We start from the raw sequence: 25443 nt of genomic DNA on the forward strand, positions 1-25443 counted from the left end.
CCCTGAGGTTTCCCCAAATGGCGCTCTTGCAGTAACTGTATCAAACATCAATTATTCATTCTAATACAAGTCTTTGCAAATCCTAGTTAATTCCCAGAAATAAGTTTTTTTTCCACGGGTACCAACAATCTAGATCTACAACAATCACTCTCTACCTCTACTAAACATTTTTCCAACCTGTGTTGTTAGCCACTCAACTACTGTGTAAGAAACTCCCCCTACTAAGAAGGCCTCTCTGTACAAATCGGATTCTAACCCAGTGTTTCCCATACTGTGTGCCCTCCAGAGATGTTAAAAGGAGATTCAGCAAAAACAGATTCTAACGTTCAGAGGCTTGGGGAATCATTAACAAAAAAAGTCTTTCGGAGAAAGATGTTAGGAGGCTGACGGCTTAGTTGTACTTTAAGAAACATGCTTAAGCCAGCACTCCTCAGACTTCCTAGATTTCTGATCACTTTTCACAATGCACATATCCTGCCATTAAGTGTTTCAAAACACCTATCACTGCTGGGAAAACGCTGCTGTAAACAAAGGCTTCTACTCCTAGAAAGAGAACCACCTCCCTCCCGCCCCCCTTGCCATAGATACGATCTTTCTCTCTCCTGACCCTGGGCCTTTCGAAAGGCCAGGAACAAAGCGTTACTGAAGATCACTTCTACTCTCTCCTGTAATGTGCTTTTCCCGTCTGGTAATTCGCAGTAGAAGCATTTCTACTTTTAGGTTCTATAGCACCATTATTTACTACTAATAATTTAGTAAAATTTGCCTCAAAAGGGATTTTATGTACATTATGATCTCCTTATTGATTCTCATATGAGGCAATCTGGGGCCCCCAGGAGACTTCTAGCCATGTTTAGAGACATTTTCGGTTATCACGACTGCATGGGGGGGATGGGGGGATGGGGGGGTGACGGGTGACACTGCCATCCTACAAGGCACAGGACAGTCCCTTCCAACAAAGAAGGATCCACCAAAAAAGGCATCAGAGGCCAACAGAACCTGCCCTTTTATCCACATCTGTCTCCTCCCAAGCCCTCCCCGTAAAAACACCTGGGGAAAAATGAGAATGAAATTGCTCTGTGGAAACCAGACCGGGAGGGCTCTGATTGGATTGGACCGCTCACTGCTCCAGGAGAGACTACAATCGATTCCTGACTCACGCCTGGTACATCAGACCTGGTCATGCCTTCCCAACTGCACTCTCTGAACCTCTTTTGGCATCTCCGGGGTCTGAAATAAAACCAAGAGCCCAGCAACCAAGAGACCACACCCACACCGTTGCCCTCATCTGCGGTGGAAAGTGCACTCCACAGGTAACAAAGCAGCGGGTCAGACCACGCCTCTTTACCTTCCTCAGATATTGCCTCAGCCAGCTGCCAGGGGTAAACCGCACTGTGAGAGAACTCTCAACTACGGCTGCAGTTTCTCATGGAGGCTGAACTTTTGGCAGGAGGTCTGAACAGCAGTCCTTCTGGTGGTGCAGCCCGTGACTGACGGTTTCTTTCAACTGCCCCGTTACACCCCTGGGAAGGACACAACCCTCATGAGGATTGATGGACATGCTTTTGACAGAACATGGTTTCATATTACACTGCAAGATTCCAGGGGCTGCATAAAGTGATTACTGGCTGCTACCTTCTCATGATTTCGACCTGGCAAATGCACAGGTCACACAGTCTGATAAATTATAGCGAAGAAATAGCCTCGAAAGAAAGGTTTTCCTAGGCACAAAATGTCCATGCATGTACAAATGCATACACTTTACACAGAGAAGATAAAGACCAAAACTCAGCCTGGGGGACAAAGCCCAAAGCTCGATTCTCGTTTCACACCTAACCGGAGTGGGGAGGGATTATTAGCTACAAACAACTGATATACTTGCTACAATAAGAATGCAATGGAAAGCCACGTTCCAGTGTCTAGAAGTATCGTGCTGCAGACGAGAAGGAAAGGACAGTAAGATATACTTGTGTTCTGAATACTAGGAGTGGCTGGAAAATTAACTGCAGGCCTGAGCAAATACCCATCTATTACAAACTCCTGTATTTCAACCTTCTCTCCTAGGCTGGGGAAAATCAACTTACCTTGAAATTTGTAGGCAACCTTGAAATTTGAAACCAAAACAGGCTCCTAAATTTTCCTCAGATACCACCTCCTGAAAACTAGCTACTCTTGAGAAACTCAGAAGTACTCAAGGAAGAAATGTCTGTTTCCGACAGTTTTTTGCCCGATGCGCGTTAACAAAGCCCAGGCACTTACCGTCCTCCATGTCTTCCTCTGTGTTGTTGTGTCCATCACTCATGGCTACATTCCCGTTGATAACAGGGTTTTGAGTAATTCTTGGTGGGTCATCTGTATCTCCAGCTTTAAAGAAAACAAAGAAATTCCATGATTTTTACCTTCATGGCTTAGATTAGATTAAAAATTTGTACTTTGACAATTTCCAGTCACTATTAAGTTCCAATTGTGCCCAAATAATTGCACTTTAACCCAAAAGGTATTTACTAGTATGTTTACTAAATATAAACTTTTGTTTCTTTCAAAATGCTAAATGGGACTTGAAAACACATTACACCTCACAATGATCAGCTCCATTTGCAATGACCTTTATTTTGACATAGGTCCACGGTTTAAAAGAAGAATTTTAAAAAGCCTTTGGCGGGATTTAGGATTTAAACAGCCTCTACTGCCCATACTTCACATTTAAATCCTGTCCTTCCAGCATGTCAGAATAGCTCACTGCAACTAATGCTGTTCTGTTTGCCTGTACAGTCAGCTTTCCTTGGCAAATCAGACACTCCAACAGAAATTAAGTGTCTCAACTACAAACAGGAGATGCGGTTTTTTAAACAGCTGCATAGTTGTGTCCTTGGACTCCAATACTCAGAGCCTTTACACCATTAGGATCAGCAGTCAGTCTGATTCAGCACCATGGAGAGCATCCTCCCCTTTCCCCTCTAGACAAACTCCAAACTCCAATTGTCAGGTTACTTTTCTCAAGTAATTCCTGAATATAAACCATCTATTTTTCCTTCTTAAGCATCTCAAGACACACGTTAGAAATCCTTGGAAGCTAAGAAACAGGTATTACTACTCAAATTTAGACCACTGCCACTCCTGATACTTTTGTTTTACTAAATATCAATATATACACTTAATTAGCAATTGTGCTAAAAGCTGTCTATGAAAACATAAATTTTTAAACTGACCCCTCAACCATGACATCCTGACAGAAAAACTGAGGGAGGGAAGTAGGGAAAGGAGAAATTCCTTTTCCTGTTGCTTAACTAGCTTGAACTCTAAAACTTATATGCTTAAAAAGCAAAATGAAACATTGGGTGCTTTGACAGAATTTCTACATTTACCCTCCTAAATTAACCATTTCAGGGAATTCCCTGGCGATCCAGTGGTTAGGACTCTGCACTTTCACTGCCGAGGGCCCAAGTTCAATCCCCGGTCAGGGAACTAAGATATCCTGCAGGCCTCGCGGTGTGGCACCAAAAATAAATAAATAAATATTAATATATATGTGCACATATATATTAACCACCTCAAACCATCATACAAAATATTTTATGAGGAAAAACCCTATGAAGGCCTTTGAAATAAACAGCACATTCCACCAATGGAATATTATGCAACAGCTTTTTTTTAAGGTTCTCAGTGTACCTATATGAAATGTTCTGAGTATAAAAGTTTTTAAAAATTAAGGTACCAAGCAATATATATCATCATATGCAACGCTTGCTATAAAAGAGAGAGACTACGTTGGAATAAGAGTGTGTACATTCTTATTTCCCTTTATACCAATAAGCAAACACTGGGAGAACACAAACTAGTAAGAGATTCTGTAGAAGCAGCAGTAGAGTGATTCTTCACTGCAGACACACACACACATCACATGAATGCACTATAAATCTTAAAGTAATTTGCTTGACGTATGCCTGTTACTTTTAATTTAGTTCCTCAGTTCAAATCCAGCCTACGGCAAGAGCTTTAAAACAAGGTCTATAACGCACGAATGCAAAAATGACAAAGGTTTCTCTGCAGGTGGCTCCTAAAAGGCAAGGCAGGTAGGGTTCTGCAGCTGAACCAGGTGCTCCTGAGCAATGTCCCATCTTTTACACATGATGGGTACACATTCCTGCTGGGCTGACCAACTTTCCACCCTTCACAGGCCTGGAGACGGTGGTCCAGGCTGGTGGCTGTGAAAATGCAAAAAGCTCCTGGTTGGCCCAGCATGTACATGAGGAACCTGTCCAGCAACAGGCCCTCCCAACCAACTGCCACGGGACCCTTGGAGAAAAGGTTGGCGACTCAAGTCTAGCTCCTAAGGGACTGAATATCCAGTTAAAAAAAGCTTCTCATAAAAATGAGTTAGTTCAACAAGAGGATTAAAAATTTAATTAAGACACGGTAAGTCCCTGGACCAGAATTAAATGATGAAAGCGCCTGATACCACAATCTGTATTAAGCTTCCAGAAATATCCTAAATGATAAGGCTGTCTTTATCATCAAGGAAGAAGTGCAAGATTGGCACGTACATACATTTATCACTTTATATAAAGTGATCCTGTTCCTGAATTTTATATCCTGCTTAGTTGGAATTTTCCCAATGTATTAACTCTCATTTGGCCAAATATGAACTACAACACTAATTTTTTTGACACACAACAGTTGCAAATACCAATGACAATATGATATGCCTCAAACACATAGACAAAAAGGTCCCTGATATACTTAAATGTCAAGGAGGGGAGGAGAGCAATTATCATTCCGAAATATATACACGACACCCAGAAAATACAAAAGGAGATCATTTCCATTACTCATGACTGGTAAGCCTTTTGACAACAACCTTGTGATAAGTACCAGCGGCATATTTTAATATATATGTGGCACAAAATACCTTTTTTAAAAAGTGACTTTAGAAACACAAAAGGCTCCCTTGTTTAGTTACAAAGCCTATATTTCCTCCTCTTTTACTGAGGATGTCTGTGCTTACATCCAGCTTTTCTCCCCACAGACTTCCGTTTGTGATGTCACAACCCAGAGCTACTGACCCCAGAGAACACTGGCCAATTGCTATGGAAATGATGTGGTGCTGATTTAGCACCTGAATCTCACTCCTGGATGAGAAAAATAGAAAATTCCAAATTGTTGGCCTTGACATTTTCTATCACTTCACAAAGATTTCTCAAACCTCTCTCCAAAAGGCTGGGTAGAGGGAACAAAACAACCCCATTAAACCCACCTCACGGTCTTCCAACTAAGAGTCTATACGCTGCCACCAGGAGGTACCTGGGCAACGAAGATCCAGCCATGCCCCAGAGTCACTCTCCACTCAGCCCTCCAGATTTCTCCTCAAAAGTCCCAACTAGTGATACAACCCAGTGAGCAAAACCACGGCTCAGTTAAAAGGGCAGAACACATGGATTACCACAGAGGCCATGGGCCAACACTCAGTCCCTGAATTGGTCAAGCAGAGCCTAACCAGCACATCTTACACCCCAGTCTACCAGTTTACCCTGACTTCCAAGTCAAAACCCCCAGACTTCTGCTTGGTCCTCCTCCTCTCCTCTCTCCTAGCACTGAATCCATTTTAAAGAATATTACATAAAATAGGGGTTATCAAGGTAAATTAGAACACTGATATCTTTCTGCAAGTCCAAATATACTGCAGGACTGTTCAGAAATGGCATATTGGTTCTGAAAATCCATTAGTGGCGTAAGGCCCCCACTCTGAGCTCCTGAGTCACCTTCTGGTCCAAGCCCATGGTTCCCTGCCATGTCTGCATGGCTCTGCAGCAGAATCTTCTGGGGGAGGGGGAGGGTTCTCTCAGCCACATCAGAGTGACTGCACAGAATCTCCAGGAGCTCTCCCTCAGAATTCTTTTTTTTTTTTTTTTTAAAGCTCCCCACAAAATTAGGGCCAGAAGCATATTCAAACAACCTCATCAATTTACACGATCACCTTCAAAACAAAGAGTATCAGTGCGGGGGAAAGAAATCTGGAGTTACTAGTTCCCCCAGGTGTTGATGTAAGTTGCTGGTGGGGGAAACCAGGTGAGGGGTCCATGGGAACACACTCTACTAACTTTCCTGTACATCTAAAATTAACCTAAAATTTCAAGTTTATTTTTAAAAAGAGAACATAAGAAACCCTCAAGCCTAAGAGGTAAGGAATATAGCTGATATTAAACTTATATAGGAAAATTTTCAGCATGAAGCATCCATACAAACATGTCTGAAATTCTCACATAATTAAAGGTAGAGAGAAAGGCAGCTTAGAGCTGCGATACGAAAGAAAGTCTCCCACACAGACACTGGGTGGGTGCACAGAGCATAGCTCTTCAGGAGGGGCCGGCCTGGGAGGGAGGGCTGGTGTCTATGCTGGGGCAGGAGCAGCAGAGGAAACACTGGGCACATGAGAAGGATCTAACGTCTGCTCCAAGGATTTCACAAATAAGTAACTCCCAAGTACTGGTCCCTATTGTGTGCTGGGCGCTGTATAAACATTCTCAGGCAGTGATCATAGCCTGGGATCAGGCAGAGTGGGGTGTTTACAGATGGACCCAGGGTCCCGGCTGGACCGTGAGGGATGTTGCCCTGGGCCTGTAAGCTGTGGAGCGGCTACTCTCTTTGCTTTTCCTCCATGAGACAGGAGTGGCCCTTCCCTAAGGAGGACTGCTCACCCTGAGATAAAGTATGTTAGATGGAGCTCCTGAATGGAGCCAGAGGCACCAGTCAGGAAAAAATAAAGAAGGAAGTCCTGAGCAAAGAGGCACAATGCTGTGAAAAGTTCTTTAGCCACAAATACTTTAAAAATGCCTACTCTCACCATTTTGCAAAATTTTAGTGCAATATCACAACTGGGAGGGCGACAGTATACTGACCCTCCTCCTATTCACTTGCATGCATTTCATGATGTGAGGTCTGTGTGTTCCCCACACTCAAGATACTGAGCAGCCCAGCACAAGGACCCTCAGGTGGTGCTTTTATGGCCACACCCACCTCCGTTCTGTGCCCGCCCCAAACCCCTGGCAATGGCCAATCTTCTCCATATCCACAGTCTGCCATTTCAAGAATGGACACAGGGTGTGTAAGTAAGCTTATGGAGCATCTTCTGACACTCAGCACAATTCCCTTCAGACTCACGCCGACAGTGCATTCCTTTATCCTGCTGAGAGGGTTCTGTGGCAAGGACATGCCACTACCTGCTCACTCAGATAGCGGCAACATCCAGGTTGCTTCCAGTCTGGAGGCATTATGAATAAAGCAGCTGTAAACATTTTTGTACAGGTCCTGAGCAAAGAGACAGGTATTTTTACTTCAGGATTTTACAGAATGAATGAAATGCTCACAGAAGCAAGGCAAGGGGTGCAGCGATGAATAAAGGGAAACAGTGATCTCCTTGCCTCTGAGTCTAAGTAGAAGGAAGGCATTCCCAATGTTCATGTACATACACGTGCACAAGGTACAAGCACTTTTACTATTCACAATACGTGGATCCTAATTCAGGATCCATACAGATATGCATACATGGATTTGATTTTGAATAGCACCATACCATTATGTCACGATCTACTCACCCATTCCCCTACAGATGACTCTTCCCAGCCACCACCACCATCTTTTGGCCATCTGAGTGACACTACAAGCAAACAACTGTACAACGACTTTGTCCTGCGGCACGCCGTGTAACTGTGTGGCCATCCGTCAGGGTCATCCTTCTCACACACTGATGAGCTCCACAAGCAGTGCTCTTTCCCAGTGGCAAAGATCAACACATCCAAAGCCACTACCAAGTGGCCCTGCACAGCCTCCTGCACCAAGTTCTCATGCTGCTCAGGAGAACTCTTCTAGAGCCATCGCTTATTTTCAAGAATTCAGATATAATCGATTTCCCAATGTTCTGATCCTAAAAAAACCTGGCTGTAAGCTCAAAGAAGCAAAGAGACATCTGATAACCTGAAGGTGAGAGACAGAAGATGTACCACTCCTACTAAGCCCAGCTGAGAAGCTGAGCTGATTAGAGGGAGGGGGGGTGGGGGACTGGGAAGGCTTCCACAAAAGCAAGCACCCACAGGTGTCAGCTATCACGCTCCCCAAGAAACCAGAACCTCCCAGGTGCTGGGAAACAGCTCTGGGCGCCCCCAGAAAACCTACAATTCTGTGGGAGAACTCAACGGCTCTGCGTCAACTCCAGTCCCCTGTGGGGGAATTCTCAGGCAAAGCCAGGCCTCGCACAGACTGGGGAACAGATCCAGATCCAGTCCTTGGGCAGAACCTGGAGGTAACCAAGGATACAAAGGTATGGAGCAAAGTCGCAGGTCTGAGCTGTCTCTGCTCTCGCCCAGGTTTAGCAGTCCTGGCAGCCACTGGGTGGAAAGGAGTAGGTGCTGACCAGGTAGCAGGGTCCATTAGCCAACAAGCTCACCCCCGCCCCCCAGCCAGACAAGGACCACAGTGCCCGTGGGCCGTGAGGAAGTGCCCAAGTGCTTTCCAGCCCTCAATCCCTCTGTGAAACCTCTTAGAAGTGGAAAACTGCAACTATGCTTCAAAAACATCATTCCTAATCCACTACTGCATTACAAGGATTTCATTCCCCCACCCCCACCCCGGGCACACCCTATTTGCCTGCAATTACAGTAACGAGGGCGATGTTCTAATGACTGTTTTCCTAACACTGGTCTTCTCCACACACGAGTAACTTGGGAGGTAGAGGCTGAGGCTGGGTGCCCTCTTCTCACAGGAGTCAGTCCCCCTACTTGCCAAGTGTCTTGATGTGTCAAGAGCAGGCTGCGCCCTGGGTTTCAGGAGGGAACAGATAAGCAGCCCTCACACAAGAGGGCTAATGCGACAGAGGGGAAAACAGAGCCACAGGCCTTGGACATCCAGGCCAGGACCAGAGAGTGAAGGGAGCCGGCTGGGCAGAGATCCTGAAGAAGCACCTTCCACACGGTTCCAGAGTGACCAGGAGCAAGGCAATGGGCAAGGGAGGAGGTGGGAGATGAGGCTCAGGTAGAGGGGTGGGCAGGGCCTTGAAAATCTCCGAATGTTCACGTCAAGCCTATGTCCCACCAAATGAAGAGGAAACCACCGGTGGCCCTGAAAGCACTGTGACACTCAAAACCAGGTGGGTCAGAACTGAGATGGTGCCGGTGCTTGGACCCTGGGTGCCAGCCCCAGGCAGCCATCTGATCAAGCCTGTCCTCATCATCACAGGCAGCAGAGCCCCATCAGAAGTGCCTCTGCTGCCCTGTGGAGAATGTGCGTGAGGTGTGGTTTTGGGCTATCTTGCCCCTGCCAAGTTGGCAGGGCTGCCTCCAGTGACTCTCTGAATTCCTTCGGTCATATTAACAATGAAACCGTCCGTGGCTTAATCAATACCACAACGGTGTTCTGGTTTTATTTTGATTTTTATATGAATTGGCTCCGTGCCTGCCCCATGAAGGGAGCTGAAAGCCCACTTGCGGGTGGTGGTCCTGCCCTGCTAAACCAGGACTTCTCGGGTCCTGCCCTGGGGAGAGTCTGAGGATTCAAAGTAGACTCTGTATTGAAACCCGACAGTTAGCTCTATACTCTTAAATAATCCTGATTTAAATTAGTTTTATGAAAATAAAGCCCCAAAGGAGGACACGTATAAGTCTGTGTTCCTTAAATAAAACTATTTGTTTGGGGTCTTCAGTTTGGCTTCATTATGTAAAAATCATCTGTTTTTAGAGGATCATATGCTAACTGCCATCACGTCTGTCCCACAAACCATGACTGATGACTGAGTGGACACTGGCCGGGCATGGAGAGGGGTGTACACCCCGCTCGACTGAGGAGCTTATAATTATGTCCGTGCTGCTCGCTTACACATCTGGTCTTATCTGCTATATTGGGTAGGGCAGTCCACTTGTGGAAAGGGAAAACAAGTCGCAGCAAGCCCAGCACAGACGGAGCTGCACAGAAGCTACAGGATGAAGGCAGAAAGTATCAGCAACCCACAGGAGCCAAAGGATCAATATGCAGAACACGCAGAGATCCTAAAATCAAGAAGAGACAATGCAACTACAAGGAGAAATTCTTAAGAAATACAAATAACAAATCTGCTCAACTTTCCTAATTAACACAATACCACTTTTCATCTACCAGATTAACAGTGAAAAATATCGGAAATGCCCATAGATATTGAGGGTCTCGCATCACAAAATGGGTGGTGTCAAATGGCTAAAGTCTAAATTTATAGTCAAATTATTCTCCCCAAAGGCAGTATTTATTAAAACCAAAGTCAAATATTCTTTCACTCAAAACGCCATTTCTAGATATCCATTCCAAGGAAACTAGCATACATGCCCAAAGATATATACAAGCATATTTCTTACACTGAAGCACCATTTTTTACAGAGAAAAACTTAAAACATAAATGCCCATTAATTCTAAGGGCCATATATTGTATGGCGCCATTTATTCATATAAAGTGTCCAGAACAAGCACACACACAAAGACAAAAGGCAGATCAGTGTTTGCCTAGAGCTGGGAGGGAGAGTGGAAGGGTGATGGCTAAGGAGTGCAGGAGTCTCTTTTTGGCATGATAACTTGACTGTAGTGATGGGTGAATATATTTATTAAAACCCATTGAACTGTATGAGTGAATTGCAGGATATATAAAATCTCAATAAGGCTGTATTGGGGGCGGGGGGAAGACAAGAACTGGACAGAAACGGGCTATTTTGAGTGGGAACAAATAGTTCCACAAATCACAGCTGTTTGAGGGCCCGGCATAGTGAATGATGTGTACACTGAACAACTGAATCAGGTGTAAGTGTTCCATTTTCTGCAGTATTTCTCTAAAAATATTAAACATTTTTGGTGTTTGAAAAACCCCTTTATCTACAAAATTTATTTATGTACATAAATTCACTCTACATTCATGTAGTTTTAAGGAAAGTACAACTATATTACAGGACAATATCCACCAGGAGACGAATCAATCAGCAGGATGTCCTTACAGAATGAAGGAGGATGTACACGTGGACGGGGTGAAAAACAGGACAACGTCCGCCGTACATTAAGTACATATGTTCACCGAGGGATGGAGTCTTTCTTGCCTTCTTGCTTCCATGTTGTTTTAATGTCTCCATGAATATGTACTGCCTTTATAATAAAGGTAAAACCACCCACACACGTGAAGCAAAGCACGATGCAGAAAGGCACAACCAAAGTACTGCCTAAGGCCTGACACCACCTCAAGCAGCCCATAAAGGCTGTACCAGTGGGGACTTCCCTAGCAGTCCAGTGGTTGAGACTTCGCCTTCCAATGCAGGGGGTACAGGTTCCATCCCTGGGGAGCTGGGATCCCACATGCCGAGACCAAAAAACCAAAAGAGAACAGAAGCAATATTTTAACAAATTCAATAAAGACTTAAAAAAAAAAAAAAGGTTATATCAGAGAAAGAAAAGGGTACAGCAGCTGCCCATTTGGGGGCAGGAGGGAGTGGGAACAAAAGGATCCCAGAACAAAGGGATTACCTAGATTATTTGTGACTTTGAAGGTCCTTTTACACCTGGGCAAATGGCAGCATCCTCTCTTAAATGCCTGGATTTTCTTTAGAACTACTTAAAAAGACAAGGAAATTTGGGGGTTGAGGATTGGGGTCAGAAGTAGATGAGAGATTTTAAACATACTGTGATTGTGCTAACTAAAACTTTTAAAAACTAGTCAAGCACAGCCAATTTCAAATGAGTTCCTTTATTTGTATAAAGCCACAAACAGAATAGCCTAGGACAGAGGACCAAGCTGTTTCTGGTTTTTTTTCCCACGTTGGTGTCAGCAGACCACCACTCAGACCTTACCCTCCTTTTGAGGGGACCCACCCGGACTGTCAAGGAACACCTAACTTTCAAGACCTTCTAAAAAACTAGTGGCCAAAGAAAGTGTTTAAAAGTTCCTGGGAGGGGGCTTCCCTGGTGGTGCAGTGGTTGAGAGTCCGCCTGCCGATGCAGGGGACACGGGTTCGTGCCCCGGACCAGGAGGATCCACAAGTCGCGGAGCAGCTGGGCCCGTGAGCCATGGCCGCTGAGCCTGTGCGTCCGGAGCCTGTGCTCCGCAATGCGAGAGGCCACAACAGTGAGAGGCCCGCGTACCGCAAAAAAAAAGTTCCTGGGAGGAAGACTAGTTCCCCAGGTAAAGTCACGGGAGCAGAAGACATATGGTGTTCAAGGGCTGGAAGGCATAGCGAAGGTGTCAGCTTTCCTGAAATTAATCGGTATATTTGAACACAATTCCAATCACAATCCAGCAGAGTGAAACAATTTTGAAAAGAACACAGTTTGAGGAATTACACTACCCGATTTTGAGACTCACTATATAAAGCTTCAGTAATCAAGATGGTGCTGTGTTATGTAGACACAGATCAACGGGACAGGAGAGTCCGCAAATAGGCCCATGTAAACATTACTACTTGATTTGTGACAAAGGTGTAAGTAATTCAATGGAAAGGGACAGCAGTCTTTTCAACAGTTGGACATCCATAGGCAAAAATAAAAACAGAACTCCAACCTCACACCTTATACAAATACTAACTGATAACGGACCATAGATGAACACAGATTTAAACTTTGGAAGTAATCACGTGAGACATGGCAAAGAATTCTTAGACATAACACCAAAAGCAAGATCCATAGAAAAAAAGTTTGATAAGCTGGACTTCTCTGGAAAGACACTGTTAAGAGAATAAACAGACATGCTACAGACTGGGAGAAAATATTTGCAAATCACCTATCTGACAAAGGACTTATATCAAATACATAAAGAGCTCTCCAAACTTGACAGAAAAAACAAAACAAAAAAACCCCAAATACTTGAACAGACACTTTATAGAGGGTATAGGGATGGCAAATAAATACATAAAAAGATGTGTGACTATGAGCTATTAGACATCTCCAAATTAAAACCACTACCCACCTACCGGGATGACTAAAGTGAAAAATGCTGACACTCGAGTGCTGGCGAGGATGAAGATCAATGGGACATGGTGAGAGGGCACGGGCATGGGCACCTGGGAAGCAGGTGGCAGTTTCTCACGAAGCATACCTCACACAACAACTCTACACCTTCCGCTAGAGAAACGAAAACTCACGTTCACACAAAAACCTGAACACGGGTATTTATAATGGCTTCATTTGTAACTGCCAAAAACTGGAGACAACCCAGGTGTCCCTCCATGGAACAGAACGGAAGCAGCAATAAAAAGCACTACTGATTAGGTTACATGCTGTGTGATTCCATTTTCTCGACATCTGCAAAATGACAAACCTGTATGGGATGGGTAGCATGGCTATGGTGGAGACACGACCAGCACAGCGTGAGGGGAGGTTCTGGGTTACGCAGACCTACACCTGTGCTGAAACTCAGAGCCATTCACCCCAAAGGCAAAAGAAAAACAACGAAAGAAAAACAAAGGAAAAAAACACCTGGAAGGCAGGGAGAATAAGAAATGATTTACTGACTCTTTAAATAAGCACTGCCTCGGGATATGGGTTCAGATCTTTAACCATTTGGGAAAAGAGAACTGAGAGAGCATAAAAGATATACAGGTCTGAGTCTTTTTGCCTCAGGACCTTTGTTCGGGTGGTCTTGTACACAAATGTGTGCATCACAGCTCCTGTTCTTTGAGGAGAGAGGGAGTCAAAAACGTCAAAAAGCCAGGAAAATGGGAGGTCAGACACACCCTTTGCTCCAGTAAACTCACATACATAAATAAGGTGTGCTACTTCATAAGCTACGTTTAAATTCAGACCAATTGGGCTTCCCTGGTGGCGCAGTGGTTGAGCATCCGCCTGCCAACGCAAAGGACACGGGTTCGTGCCCCGGTCCGGGAAGATCCCACATGCCGCGGAGCAGCTGGGCCTGTGAGCCATGGCCGCTGAGCCTGCGCGTCCGCAGCCTGTGCTCCGCAGCGGCAGAGGCCACAACAGTGAGAGGCCCGCGTACCGCCAAAAAAAAAAAAAAGCAGACCGATTCCCAAAGAGTTCCAACTGTTTCACACAAGCTACTGGAAAATGGAGAAAATGGGGGGAAAGACGCAAACAATAAACAAGTGGAATGCTGGCCATGATGGAGGAATAGAAAGCAAAATAATCAAAATCACAATTACCTCTGGTTTAAGCACGCTCTCCTTGAATTCTCACAAAATATCTGTTACTCATCTTAACAGGACCATCTTACATACACCTTTAAGTGTGAGGGGGACCAGAGGACAATTTCCCATTGCAGGAGACCACCCAACACTGCCTGCTGCCCGTCCCCACGGCGTCAGCTGCTGCGGACAACTAGGCTGCCACTAGCTAATTATCATCCAACCATCTTCATCCTCTGCCAGACAGTAGTAAGACTCTTACATACAGGACAAAAGTCACTGCTCTCTTTGTGCCAGTGAGGTTTCTGGAGTTATAACTACAGCCCTGTACCTAGTTAGGTAGGCTGTTACACACATGAATGTGGTATTTTAAGGACTTTTTAATGTAACTGTATAATGAAATATGCCAACATTTAAAAGATCTGTATAACTCTGAATCAGTATTTTCCAAATGACCAATGAATGGTATTAGAAATGCTCCATTCAAAGTACAAGACAAACCAATAAATTTTAATGTAATAGAGCACAATAAGTTAATCATAGGGTTTCAAACTGCATGCTGTAATCAACCTTAAGAAGCTACCAAATTTTGATGTAGTATGAAAGAATTGCCACAGTTACCTGAAAAGGCTATACCTCTGTAAGACTGGGTTTGCTTTATATTTCCAGTAAAATTTACATTGCAACTGACAGCACCAGATATATGAGAATCCAGCTGTCTTCTATCAAGCCAGATAATAAAGAAATCTGCAAAACGTATGAACAATGCCATTCCTCATTCAATTTTTGTTTTAGAAAATATTTCCTATAAAAAGCATGTTAGGGATTCCCTGGTGGCGCAGTGGTTGAGAGTCCGCCTGCCGATGCAGGGGACATGGGTTCGTGCCCCGGTCTGGGAAGATCCCACATGCCGCGGAGCGGCTGGGCCCGTGAGCCATGGCCGCTGGGCCTGTGCGTCCGGAGCCTGTGCTCCGCAACGGGAGAGGCCACAACAGTGAGAGGCCCACAAACCGCAAAAAAAAAAAAAGCATGTTAAATGTGGGAATTCCCTGGCGGTCCAGTGGTTAAGACTCAGTGTTTTCACTGCTGGGGACACGGGTTCAATCTTTGGTCGGGAAACTAAGATCCTGCAAGCTGCACAGCGTGGCCAAAAAAAACCCCAAAACAAGCAGTATGTTAAATGTGTTACTATGTACTGGCTTATTATTTTTAAATGAATAACTAAGACTTTTAATTTCTAATTTGGCAAATAATGATAGCTATAACCCACCTACCCAGAAGCTCTTTGGGGTTCTCACCAATTTTAAAACTGTCCCAGGATCCTAACAACCAGAAGTGTAATAGGGGCTTCCCTGGTCACGCAGTGGTTAAGAATCCTCCTGCCAATGCAGGGGACATGGGCTCGATCCCTGGTCCGGGGAGATCCCACATGCCGCGGGGCAACTAAGCCCACGTGCCATAACTACTGAGCCCACATGCCTCAAGGAAAGATCCTGTGTGCCGTGACTAAGACCTGATGCAGCCAAAAATAAACTTTTTTTTAGAAAAAATAAATAATAAATACAAATAAAATTCATGGTGACTACTAACATTTTTCCACAAAGACTTATAGGAGGGCAGGTGCACATCTAACCCTTTATAATGGTTACCAAAGTAGGTAAAATTAAGGTTATTTGGCATTGAACATGGTGGCATGTTCCAGTCCTACTGAAACTAAAATATAAAAATGCAGTGCGTTCAATTATCTGGTAGAAACGGCTGTTCAAGGTATAGAGAATAGAATGCTCCCCGGCCTCCAAGTCTAAAGGGGAAAAGAGCAAAGAAACACAGTACATTACAATCCATGCACATGGGCAGCAATCAGAGAGGGGCCTCCATTTTCATCTACCCAAAGGCCTTACCTCTGCCATTCTCACCTCCAAGCCCCCAGAACTCCAATCCTAACCACCCCCTCCGGCCACGGCCAGTACTACTCAGGAGCCTTCCTGCTCCCCGGCCCCCAGACATAACTGCTCTCCCCCACTTCCAGAGCCCTCTCTCTGCACCTCTCGTGGCATTCATCGCTTTCTATCCTGCATTAATTACATGTTCACGTGACCCATCTATAGCCTGCTAACTCTCCCTCTGCAAAGACACCTATCACCTCTTCATCTCTGTAAACCACCCCCCAGAGCCCAGGGCCTGAAGCAGCGATCTGAGGCGAAGGGCCAAGTATGCGCTGTGCTGAGCCAGTTTGGGGAACCTTCTTCCCAGGTTTTCACAGAAGAAAATGCCTGGTTTTCTGTTCTTCTAAACAATCCTCTCCAGGGCAGTCTTCTAGAAAGGCAAAGCTAAACCCAGTTCACAGGCTGGGTCTGGAGCAGCGACTTGCCGCTAGAACTTTCTGTGATGATGGAGAAGGTCTACAGCTGCGCTGCCCAATACGGAAGCCACGAGCCACAGGTGGCTATGGAGCCCCTGAAATAGCGCTAGTGAGACGTAGGACTTGAGGGTTTACTTAATTTTACTTAAATCACTTCAAGCCCCCAGAGACACGGTTTCTTGGCCCGTGGAGTAGCGGGGTAGAACAGTCGCTTTCTGCTCTAAAACAAAATTATGTGACCAAGAGCTCTCTGATAACATACCCAAAATGAAACCAGTATTTTAAGAACAAAAGGCCTTAAAAAGTATAGGACTTTTAACTTCATCAAAATAGAAATTTCAAATAATAGCCTCTGATTCCCAACGAAATACTGGCTATAACAGAAAACTTTAAGATTTGTAGCACTAATTTTCCCTCTTCCCCGTAGTCCTCAAGGTAATTAATGACCAACTTGAGAATAATTCTGAAGACTTCTGACAGCTCCCAGGGACCATGCCTGTAACATCACAATCCCCACGACCTGGGCATCCTGCAGGAGCCCACAACCATCACAGCCACCACCAGCCGCCTGTCCTTACCGTGCATGGCAGTGTGTGAATCTGTGTGGCTGGCCGCCGCACATCTTGAAGCCGAACCAGTCATCTCTATGGATCATTTGCATTCTGGGTCGTCCCCCCTACTAGGATGCCCAAGAGTTACCTCGCTTATTTGCATCTTCTCCAGACACCCCAAATCCACTGGCTTGAGGGTCTCAATTTCGCCAACCCAGCGATGAATGCATTAGCAGTTTGTTAAAGTTGTATGTATGAATCTATCTCATGTTTTAAAACTCACTGTCAGGGAAAGAGGCCCAGAAGGAAGATATTCTGCATGTGCCACAGAAACACCACCACGCAACTAGCTGGAAGTCAGTGAAGCAAGGAGACTGGCTGGCCTCTTAGGACCTCCTTTCTTTCAACCCCTGCCCAGCTGAGCAATCCCGGGCTCTGGCACCTCCGACCCTGTTTTCCTTCCACCTTGTGAAAGCTGCTGTCTTAAGAAAGAAACAGACGATTTAGGCGACAGGGAGGAGAGGAATGCAGCTGGTCAGGACTTCAAGACACAGCAGGGGGTACAGTCAGGTTGGTGCCATCTGTGTGGCTTGGAGGACTCAGTTTGCTCATGTGCAGATGCAGGGTCATGGGGGTGAGGTGACAGGAGGACCTGAGTGGACAAGGTGCCTTGAGGTCTGACCCTGTAGCTCCACAGAACTTGGGCCTCTGAAATGCAGTACGCTTTCGCCCTGAGCCCTGGCAGATGAGGCTCGAGCCTTCTCAAGTTTAAATCTCTCCATATGCCCAGAGCCCTGAATGGTTTGCTTTAGGGATGATTCATTTCAGCTTAGGATCGCATTACTGAATACCTGATTCTCAAAGAAGGGAGGCATCTACCTTTAAAAACACATCTATTTTGCTTCTGCCACCATATTCCACTTGCTGAAGTGTAAGGTGGCCCCGGCTGATTTCGGCAGTGAGCTACTTTCTATATTCAAAGCATGTGGTGAGCCACACAAAAATCTTCAGACTGAGGAGCCCAACTGCAGCTTTGCCACTTGGGGTGGTGAGATAAGAAACGCGGGAGAAGGCAGCGGTTTAAATTAAAAAGCAGTAACAACGTCTTCAGGACAAACAGTGTCCACTGACTATGATGAGACGCAAATTTCTGTGAAGCCACATGGCTTGGGTTCAAATCCCACCATGGCCACCAACCCTGGGTAGGTTATTTAACTTGCTCAGCGCCTTGTTTCACTCAGCTATAAAATGGGGATGATGCTGCATCTACTTCAGAGTTGTGGTAAGGAGCCAATGAGTTGATACAGACACAGCCCTCACATCCAGGGGCCTGGCCCAGGGAGGGGTAGCTGCCAAGCTCTCCCAGCCTCTACGCAGCTCTCTAAGGTTCAAGGCTAGTTTACTGGACACCCACCTACTGCTTCTTACCCACCTTCTTGAATCCTTATTAGTTTTGTTGGCTGCTGAACAAATTACTACAAACTTACTGGCTTAAACACCACACACTTATTCTTTTATAGTTTTGGAGGTCACAAGTCCAAAATGGGCCTCACTGGGCTAAAATCAATGTGTCAGCACGGCTGGCTCCTTTTGGAGGTTCAAGGGGAGAATCTGCTTCCTGGCCTTTTCCAGCTTCATCTTCAATGCCAGCAATGGCCTTCTCACGTCACGCCACTCCAACCTCCCTCTTTCACGGGTAAAGGAGCCTGAGATTACACTGGGTCCACCTGAGTAACACTGCATAATCTCCCTATCTAGGGATCCTGAATTTAATCACACCTGCCAAGTCCCCTGCCAGGTAAGTAACATAGTCACGGCTTCCAGGGGATCAGGACAGACATCTCTGTGGACCATTACTCTGGGGACCACAGATCCTCTCCCTCTAGATCCCAAGCCCATGGTGCTGTTCTACACCTCCTGCCTCTGAGCACACCACCCCTCCCTCTTTTCAAACTTAGCTGTGTCCCCTCCTCTGTGAAGCCTCCGATGACCCACCCCTTCCCCACCGTAGGTCAGCACCCACCCCCCATGACAGCCCTCCCTGACACATGTTTACCAAGAGCCTTCACTCAAGCGCTGGGGGCAGCCAGCCCTGTACCTGCCAGTCGGGAGGGTTTGCATGAATGTCTATCTCGTGAGCAGAAGCCCTGCACCAGGCTCTGCGAGTGCACAGCAAGTACAGCTCTGCTGCTACAAGGGTACAGTGGAGTCAGAAGCAAGCCATGAGGCCTGGTGCTTGGGGACATCCAGACGAGAAAGCAGGGGGTGGGGGTGGCAAAGCCCAAGGTGCCTGCACACAGCCTGCGAGCAGGTGCCCTCCGCGGACCTCACCGAAACAGAGCAAGCGGGGAGACTTTGCAGCAACCTGACTTCCTGCAACATCCTAGCCTGGGCCAGTGGGTGCGCTGTCAAACTGGAGTGTGGTGTCACGTGTCCCACGGGACCCCATTACAGTTTGTAAGAGTTTAGGGTTAGCTGGTTAACTGCAACCCAAGTCAATAGGACCCAGAACCCATTTCTTTCAATGAAACATAATTTAGATGTTAGTTTATAGGATAGAGTTGGAGCTGTTTATGGATACAGTTTGGAAAACTGCTGGAAGATGGCTCCCAATCTCAGGCGTACACCTCCGCAGCACTGGACTCACTTGCATATTAGTAAAACGAACATTGAAATGACTTGGATCAACATTCTCTATGAGGAGCAGGGATGCCATCCATCCAAGCAGGAAGCGAGATTATTTAAAAACTAGTGTGCAAATAAAGTTTAATACGGAGAATTGCTATTTCACACAAAACTGTTCAGTTACCATGGTGGAATGACAAAGTTACAAGTGCAATAGCACGTTCCCTCATATTAATGGCCTATACACGCTTGCAATGAACACGTACAGTTTCTGCAAATCCTCCCTGCGTGTTTGTTCTAAGCAATAACTGTTGAAATGTGACTTTAATAACAACCTGGGGCTTGCATTGTGTATGTGTATTTTATTTCAAACAATTTGTTTACACTGCATGTCTACAAAATACAGAAAGAAATTGTCCACAACAGACTGGAAATTAAAAAAAAAAAACTGGTTCTTCACCACAAATAACCGAAGAAAGCCTGCTCTGTAGCGTTTGCCCAGGAACTATTTATTCACTCATTTTAATTTAGCTTTTCCAGGACACACTGTATCTTTCCAACATCCAATGTGACACTAATGCTACCAGAAACACCCTCTAGCTAAGGATCCAACCAGACTGTTTCGGTGAACTCTGGCCACTAACACTGTCTGCCCTGTCGGACGTGTGCTGTACCTGCTTGTCCAATGTGGTGGCCACTGGCTACAGGTGGCGACTGAATACTTGAAACGTGGCTAGTCAGTTAAGGAATGTGATTGCCACCATGTGGCTGGTGGCTACCTTACTGCACACTGCAGGGTGAACCCGTATCATCCTCCTACCCCACAGGTCTTCTCCTCTGCCCCCATAAGAAAGAGCTGGCATTCTCAAGCAATCCAGGTCTCAGTAGGAAAACAGACTCAGTTTGTCCTCATGGGTAGCAGCAGGAGACCTGGAGTGCTTTAGAGAAGGGAGGAGTCCCCTGGCTAGCACAGGCAGGATATCACACCGATCAGAAGCCGCCCCTTGGCCACCACTGGGAGCTGGGTTAGGGTTAAAGCTCAGCAACTTCACTCCACCAGCTACTTCTGTGGACTTTCTGCAGGTCAGGCATTCCAGCCCCTATCTGTTCTCCCTCTTGTCCTTACAAGCTAAAGACAGAAGAGGAAAAGGCTGAGACTCTTGGGGGAGTATTCTTCCATGCCCATCTATGACGGTTATAAAACAGCAATAGGGATTGAGGAATGTTTTTAACCAATTCACACACACTGTTTGACTGAATAATTTCTCCTCCTAGCTGACATAAACTACCAACTCTAAGAATCAAGCACTTCAAGATCACCTACCCATCAACTATACTTCAATAAAAAAAAAAATTACCTGCCCTACATTATTTACGAGGAGGAGCTGGACTCTAACCATGCAAACAGGCTAAGGAGCATTACATGTCCTTACTTGAAAACAGCAATTGCACAGGGTCAATTAAGGGCCTTGAAATGTAATTTATTCCCCAAAGTCATATTGACGGAATGCACTTGCAACTCCAGGTGAGTAAGGTTAGTTTTCTCAGCCTGTACCCTAGAGAAAAGCCCCCTCAACTCTTTCTGAAGTACCATGAAGGGGTGGGGGCAGGAGGGAGCCAAGAAGTCAGATCACTACCCAGACACCGGTGGCCACACCCTGGGTGTGATCACACTCTGCATTACAGGTCACCCCAACAATCTCACACAGTCCCTTTCCAAAGCAGAGGCCAGCTCAACAACATATTGCAAGAGCTAGACCTTCCTCTGGTCAATATTCTGGGGGCTGGTACCTCGTACAGGACACTGCCCTCCCAGTATCAGGATGTCAGGGAAACCATTAGTCACTAGCATGGAATCAGAACCCAGGGAGGGCCTGGGTTTCGAACATTCTATGCCAGGCAGGAAAATCACGTGGAACTGTTGTGGTCACAGAAGGGAACCTCCTTCTCTTTATCTTGCAGATTCTCAAATGACCCAAAAAGAAGGGGGGACCACCACCTTGAGACTCTGATACAGCACTCACATTTGTTAAGATAAACCCCAGGTCGATCAGATGACTTGGGCTCCTTGGAAGGACACCTGGGCATCTCTGAGAATACTAACAGCTGTGCCCGCACAACAGTGGTCCCAGCCGAGCTGGTGACAACGCAGCACGTGCTCAGCCCAGTGAGGGCCCAGCCACACAGTCAATGAGCCCTCCAGTCTCGTCACCCCCTGGAGCGCTCTGCTCTGTCCAACACCGAAGACAGTGACACTACTCCCCAAGGCGTACCCCCCCGGAGGCCCCTCCCCCTCCCTGGCTCTTGCTAGCTCACACTAGTGTCATCATTAAGTTCTGGAAGCATTCCCTCTAGTCCAGGTCGGTGTATTTCCCTACACAACAAACTTTCTAATTACCTCCATGTCCAACTTCCAAGTTTAAGTCACCAACGCTCAGAAGTAGGCCTGCTTCTCTTCAAGAGAATTTCAACACATCTGACTTCTCATTGGCCGAGCCATGTGTTAAGTTACTACCAAAATGGCATAACTTGACTTTCTTGCCTACGCAAGACACTTAAAAATCCTGCTTCCTCCAACTTGCCTAAGTCCAAATTAGTTCAGAACAAGAAGTTTCTGAAGCAGGTGACATTTTAACATTTAACCGTCACAGTACATGTCAAGAAATACCCTGTTACAACTCGGTCCCCAGAGTAAAATTCCTTTGCCTTGGAAATCAAGCAGAAGTACCCAGGCTACATACTACCCATGCAAAAAAACAGAAACAATAACAAATTTTAAAATACTCAACAGAAAACTTCAGTAAGGTCCATCAATACCCTTGTCTGGAAAATGAGCTTTTCCTTGCAAAAGGATCAAAAATGCCACTTGAAGCAACTTACGTTAAAGGCAATAAAACTGAATTAGCAGCTATCAAAGCAATATTGGTTTATGGCTTTGGCATTCTCTTTCACACACCACCCTGCCAGCCAGCCATCTCCTGCACTACTGTTTTGCCTTAAAATTGCTGTTTCCTGAATGAGTGTCTCCCACAAACACATTTAACAAAAAAGGAACATAAGATGGGTCTCTTCAGCACAAACAGTCCAGCGGTGAGGAGGATGAGTACACAAGGGCAGCCCCACAAGCAGCTCACGGGGCACGACACGGCTCTTATGCAAGGCAAGTGGCTGAGACGACCAGAAAAGTTGAGGGAAAAGGTGGCATCTGAATCACTTTCCTGGGGTCTCTTGTCCTGTCTGCATTCAAGGAGAGAAGCAGACACTACCTGTGCAAGTACAGGGCCCAAAAGCCAGAGCTGCCCCCCATGCAGTGCAAGTGTGTGTGCACTCAGAGCCTGAAGCACAAAGCAGGCTGACTGAGGATCCCGATGGCAGAGGCCGGGCTGTGCAACTACCCGTCTACCTGCATGAGGAAGGCAGCACACCTGAGCCCTTCTAATAAGCAGGGCAGTGAAAAGGCAGCTGTGTGGGGTCCAGGAAGAGTGGAAGCAAAGACCAGTAAGAAGGCTATTGCAAAGTTCCAGCAAGAGGCAACAGGGGCCGCCTGGTTTAGGGTGGTGGATGGAAAACCAAAAGGGCTCTTGGTAACAGGATGTGGGATTTAGAGACAAGAATTCAGGGCCGAGGTTCGTGTAACCTGGCTTCCCTGCTACAACCTGACTGGCAACCTCATGAAATTCATTACTAGATGCTCTAACACTAGTGCAAGAGCAAGAATACTCTCATCACGAAGGCCACTGAGCTAACCAGGCTTCGGCAGCAGTGTAACAACGCACCAAATCCACTATCAACTCCTCTATCATCCACTACATTTTTCTTTAAATATTATACCATTAACCTTATACATCTATTTAGGCACATCAAGCCTAGGATTTCATAAACAATGCTGCTTAGATTGAGGCTGGTCAGTTTTCTTCCTAATCCACGTCAGGATATAATTACCGTAGAACCACGAAAGTCAACTTGCCCCACCTGTGTGCGCCATGCTTGATTAACCTGTGCCCAGGGACTTCCCTGGTGGCGCAGTGGTTGAGAGTCCGCCTGCCAATGCAGGGGACACGGGTTCGTGCCCCGGTCCGGGAAGATCCCACATGCCGCGGAGCGGCTAGGCCCGTGAGCCATGGCCGCTGAGCCTGCGCATCCGGAGCCTGTGCTCCGCAACAGGAGAGGCCCGCGTACCGCAAAAAAAAAAAAAAAAAACCCTGTGCCCATCCCTGCCTCAGGTGCAACCCTTTTACCATCACAACACCATGAGTGAACACTGATGCTCCTATCTCTATGCCCAGCACATGCAGGATACGACAGACCTCCTTTTCAAGGATGCAGAAACTGAGGCACTGAGAGCTTAAGCAACGTGCATGAGGTCACACAACCATTAAATGGCGAAGTCCACGTTCAGACCCAGGCCTGGCGCTAAGCCTGTACCCTCTCACCACACTGCCCCACTGTGAGTTGTTAACTCAATGGCTTCTTTCCTCCTTTCCACAAAACTGATCCCCCCCCACCCCCCAAAAAACAAGCTGAAGGTATACACTTTTTTCCAATATGTGCTGTTAACAATCTTTTGTTTACAGATAGTCAAAATCAGCAGCCTGGAAGAATCAGGAGGGCGGATGCCTTTGGAAAGTAACTTCCAGTCCCATCAAAACCTGACAGGCTCACATCAGTCAGATGTTTCTAGGTTTGGCCTAATTTCTTCTGTGTGTCTCTATCTTTTCTGGGTTCTCCAAGTTGATGCTCACTTTGTAGAGTTCTTTTATCAACCAAAGCTAATGTGAGAGGAAAATCAATATTCTCATATTATTTGATTTTTGTCTTGTTACGGCGCTATTTGAAAAGCAAACATGTTTTAGATATAATAAAATGCCCGAGTGTAGTTAATTTGGGCACACGTGTACAAGAGAACTCACTTTCCACTCCCAAACCTGCTTTAGCAGAAAAGTAACTTGAAACTCCATCTACCCACACAAGTTGGAAAGAAAAAGAAATCCACCACTGCTGCCCCCCAGACAAAAACCACAAAAGTCAGTGATCAATTCTTTTCAGAAACTGCAGCGGACTCATTGATTTGCTCCCAGCTTGGTGTCCTGATAGCAGTGGTCTGAGTGTTGTACAAAAGTCAACCAAAACTGTCTGTGCCCATTAGTCTCAAAGATTACACTCTGAAACAGAGACTGCTCACACGGGCGGCAGAACCACACCAGGGAACAAACGTGAAGGTATTGACATTTGTGCCAGCCCGCCTATGCAGAAGCCAGGCCTTGGGAAAACTTCCTGTTGATTCGGAGGGGGCGTAACAGACCAGATTATCACCTCTCAAGTACCCGAGAGGGCAGAGGCCACTGCAGGTCCCTCCTGCAGCCCCTCGGCCTGCACAGCCTCTGAGTTAGAGAGTGAATAAACTGTGGAGCACATTCATTCCTGGCCAGGCCGACAAAGGCCACCACCTCCATGGTGCTTTTTGCCTCCCAACCTGAAAACCTGCACGGGCCTCACAGGAAGGAAGCATGTGGTCTCAACCCCACTGAACTGCCACCATACCCCACGCCCCCCCCCCCATCTTTTCCCTCTCTGCCCTTCACCCTTCATAACTTTCCTAACGGCTCAAAACAAGACATTTTTAAAATAACTCATCCTGAGCACTGTTATTCTCCAGCAGATGTGCAAGGGCTGTGCAGGGACCAGTCAAAAGCAAATGTGACCCCTATAAAGCAGAGCAGGAGAGCAAACTAACACCAGACCCGTCGGTAGGAAAAAACCGCCAACCAAACCAGTC

General features: G+C 46.2%; 1 protein-coding gene across 1 annotated transcript in view; it reads right to left on the reverse strand.

The window, feature by feature from the left end:
• The window catches only part of USP7 (ubiquitin specific peptidase 7), a gene marked incomplete at its 5' end in the record, with an annotated part of 56196 nt that overhangs the window by 28266 nt on the left and 2487 nt on the right, over positions 1–25443 (reverse strand). The window contains one exon of the mRNA XM_079719372.1: positions 2260–2364. Within this exon, the coding sequence (XP_079575498.1) occupies positions 2260–2364 (105 nt within the window). The remainder of the gene's footprint in view (positions 1–2259; positions 2365–25443) is intronic.

This window comes from Hyperoodon ampullatus, assembly GCF_949752795.1.
Source record: "Hyperoodon ampullatus genome assembly, chromosome: 14".
Classification (NCBI taxonomy): Eukaryota; Metazoa; Chordata; class Mammalia; order Artiodactyla; family Ziphiidae; genus Hyperoodon; species Hyperoodon ampullatus.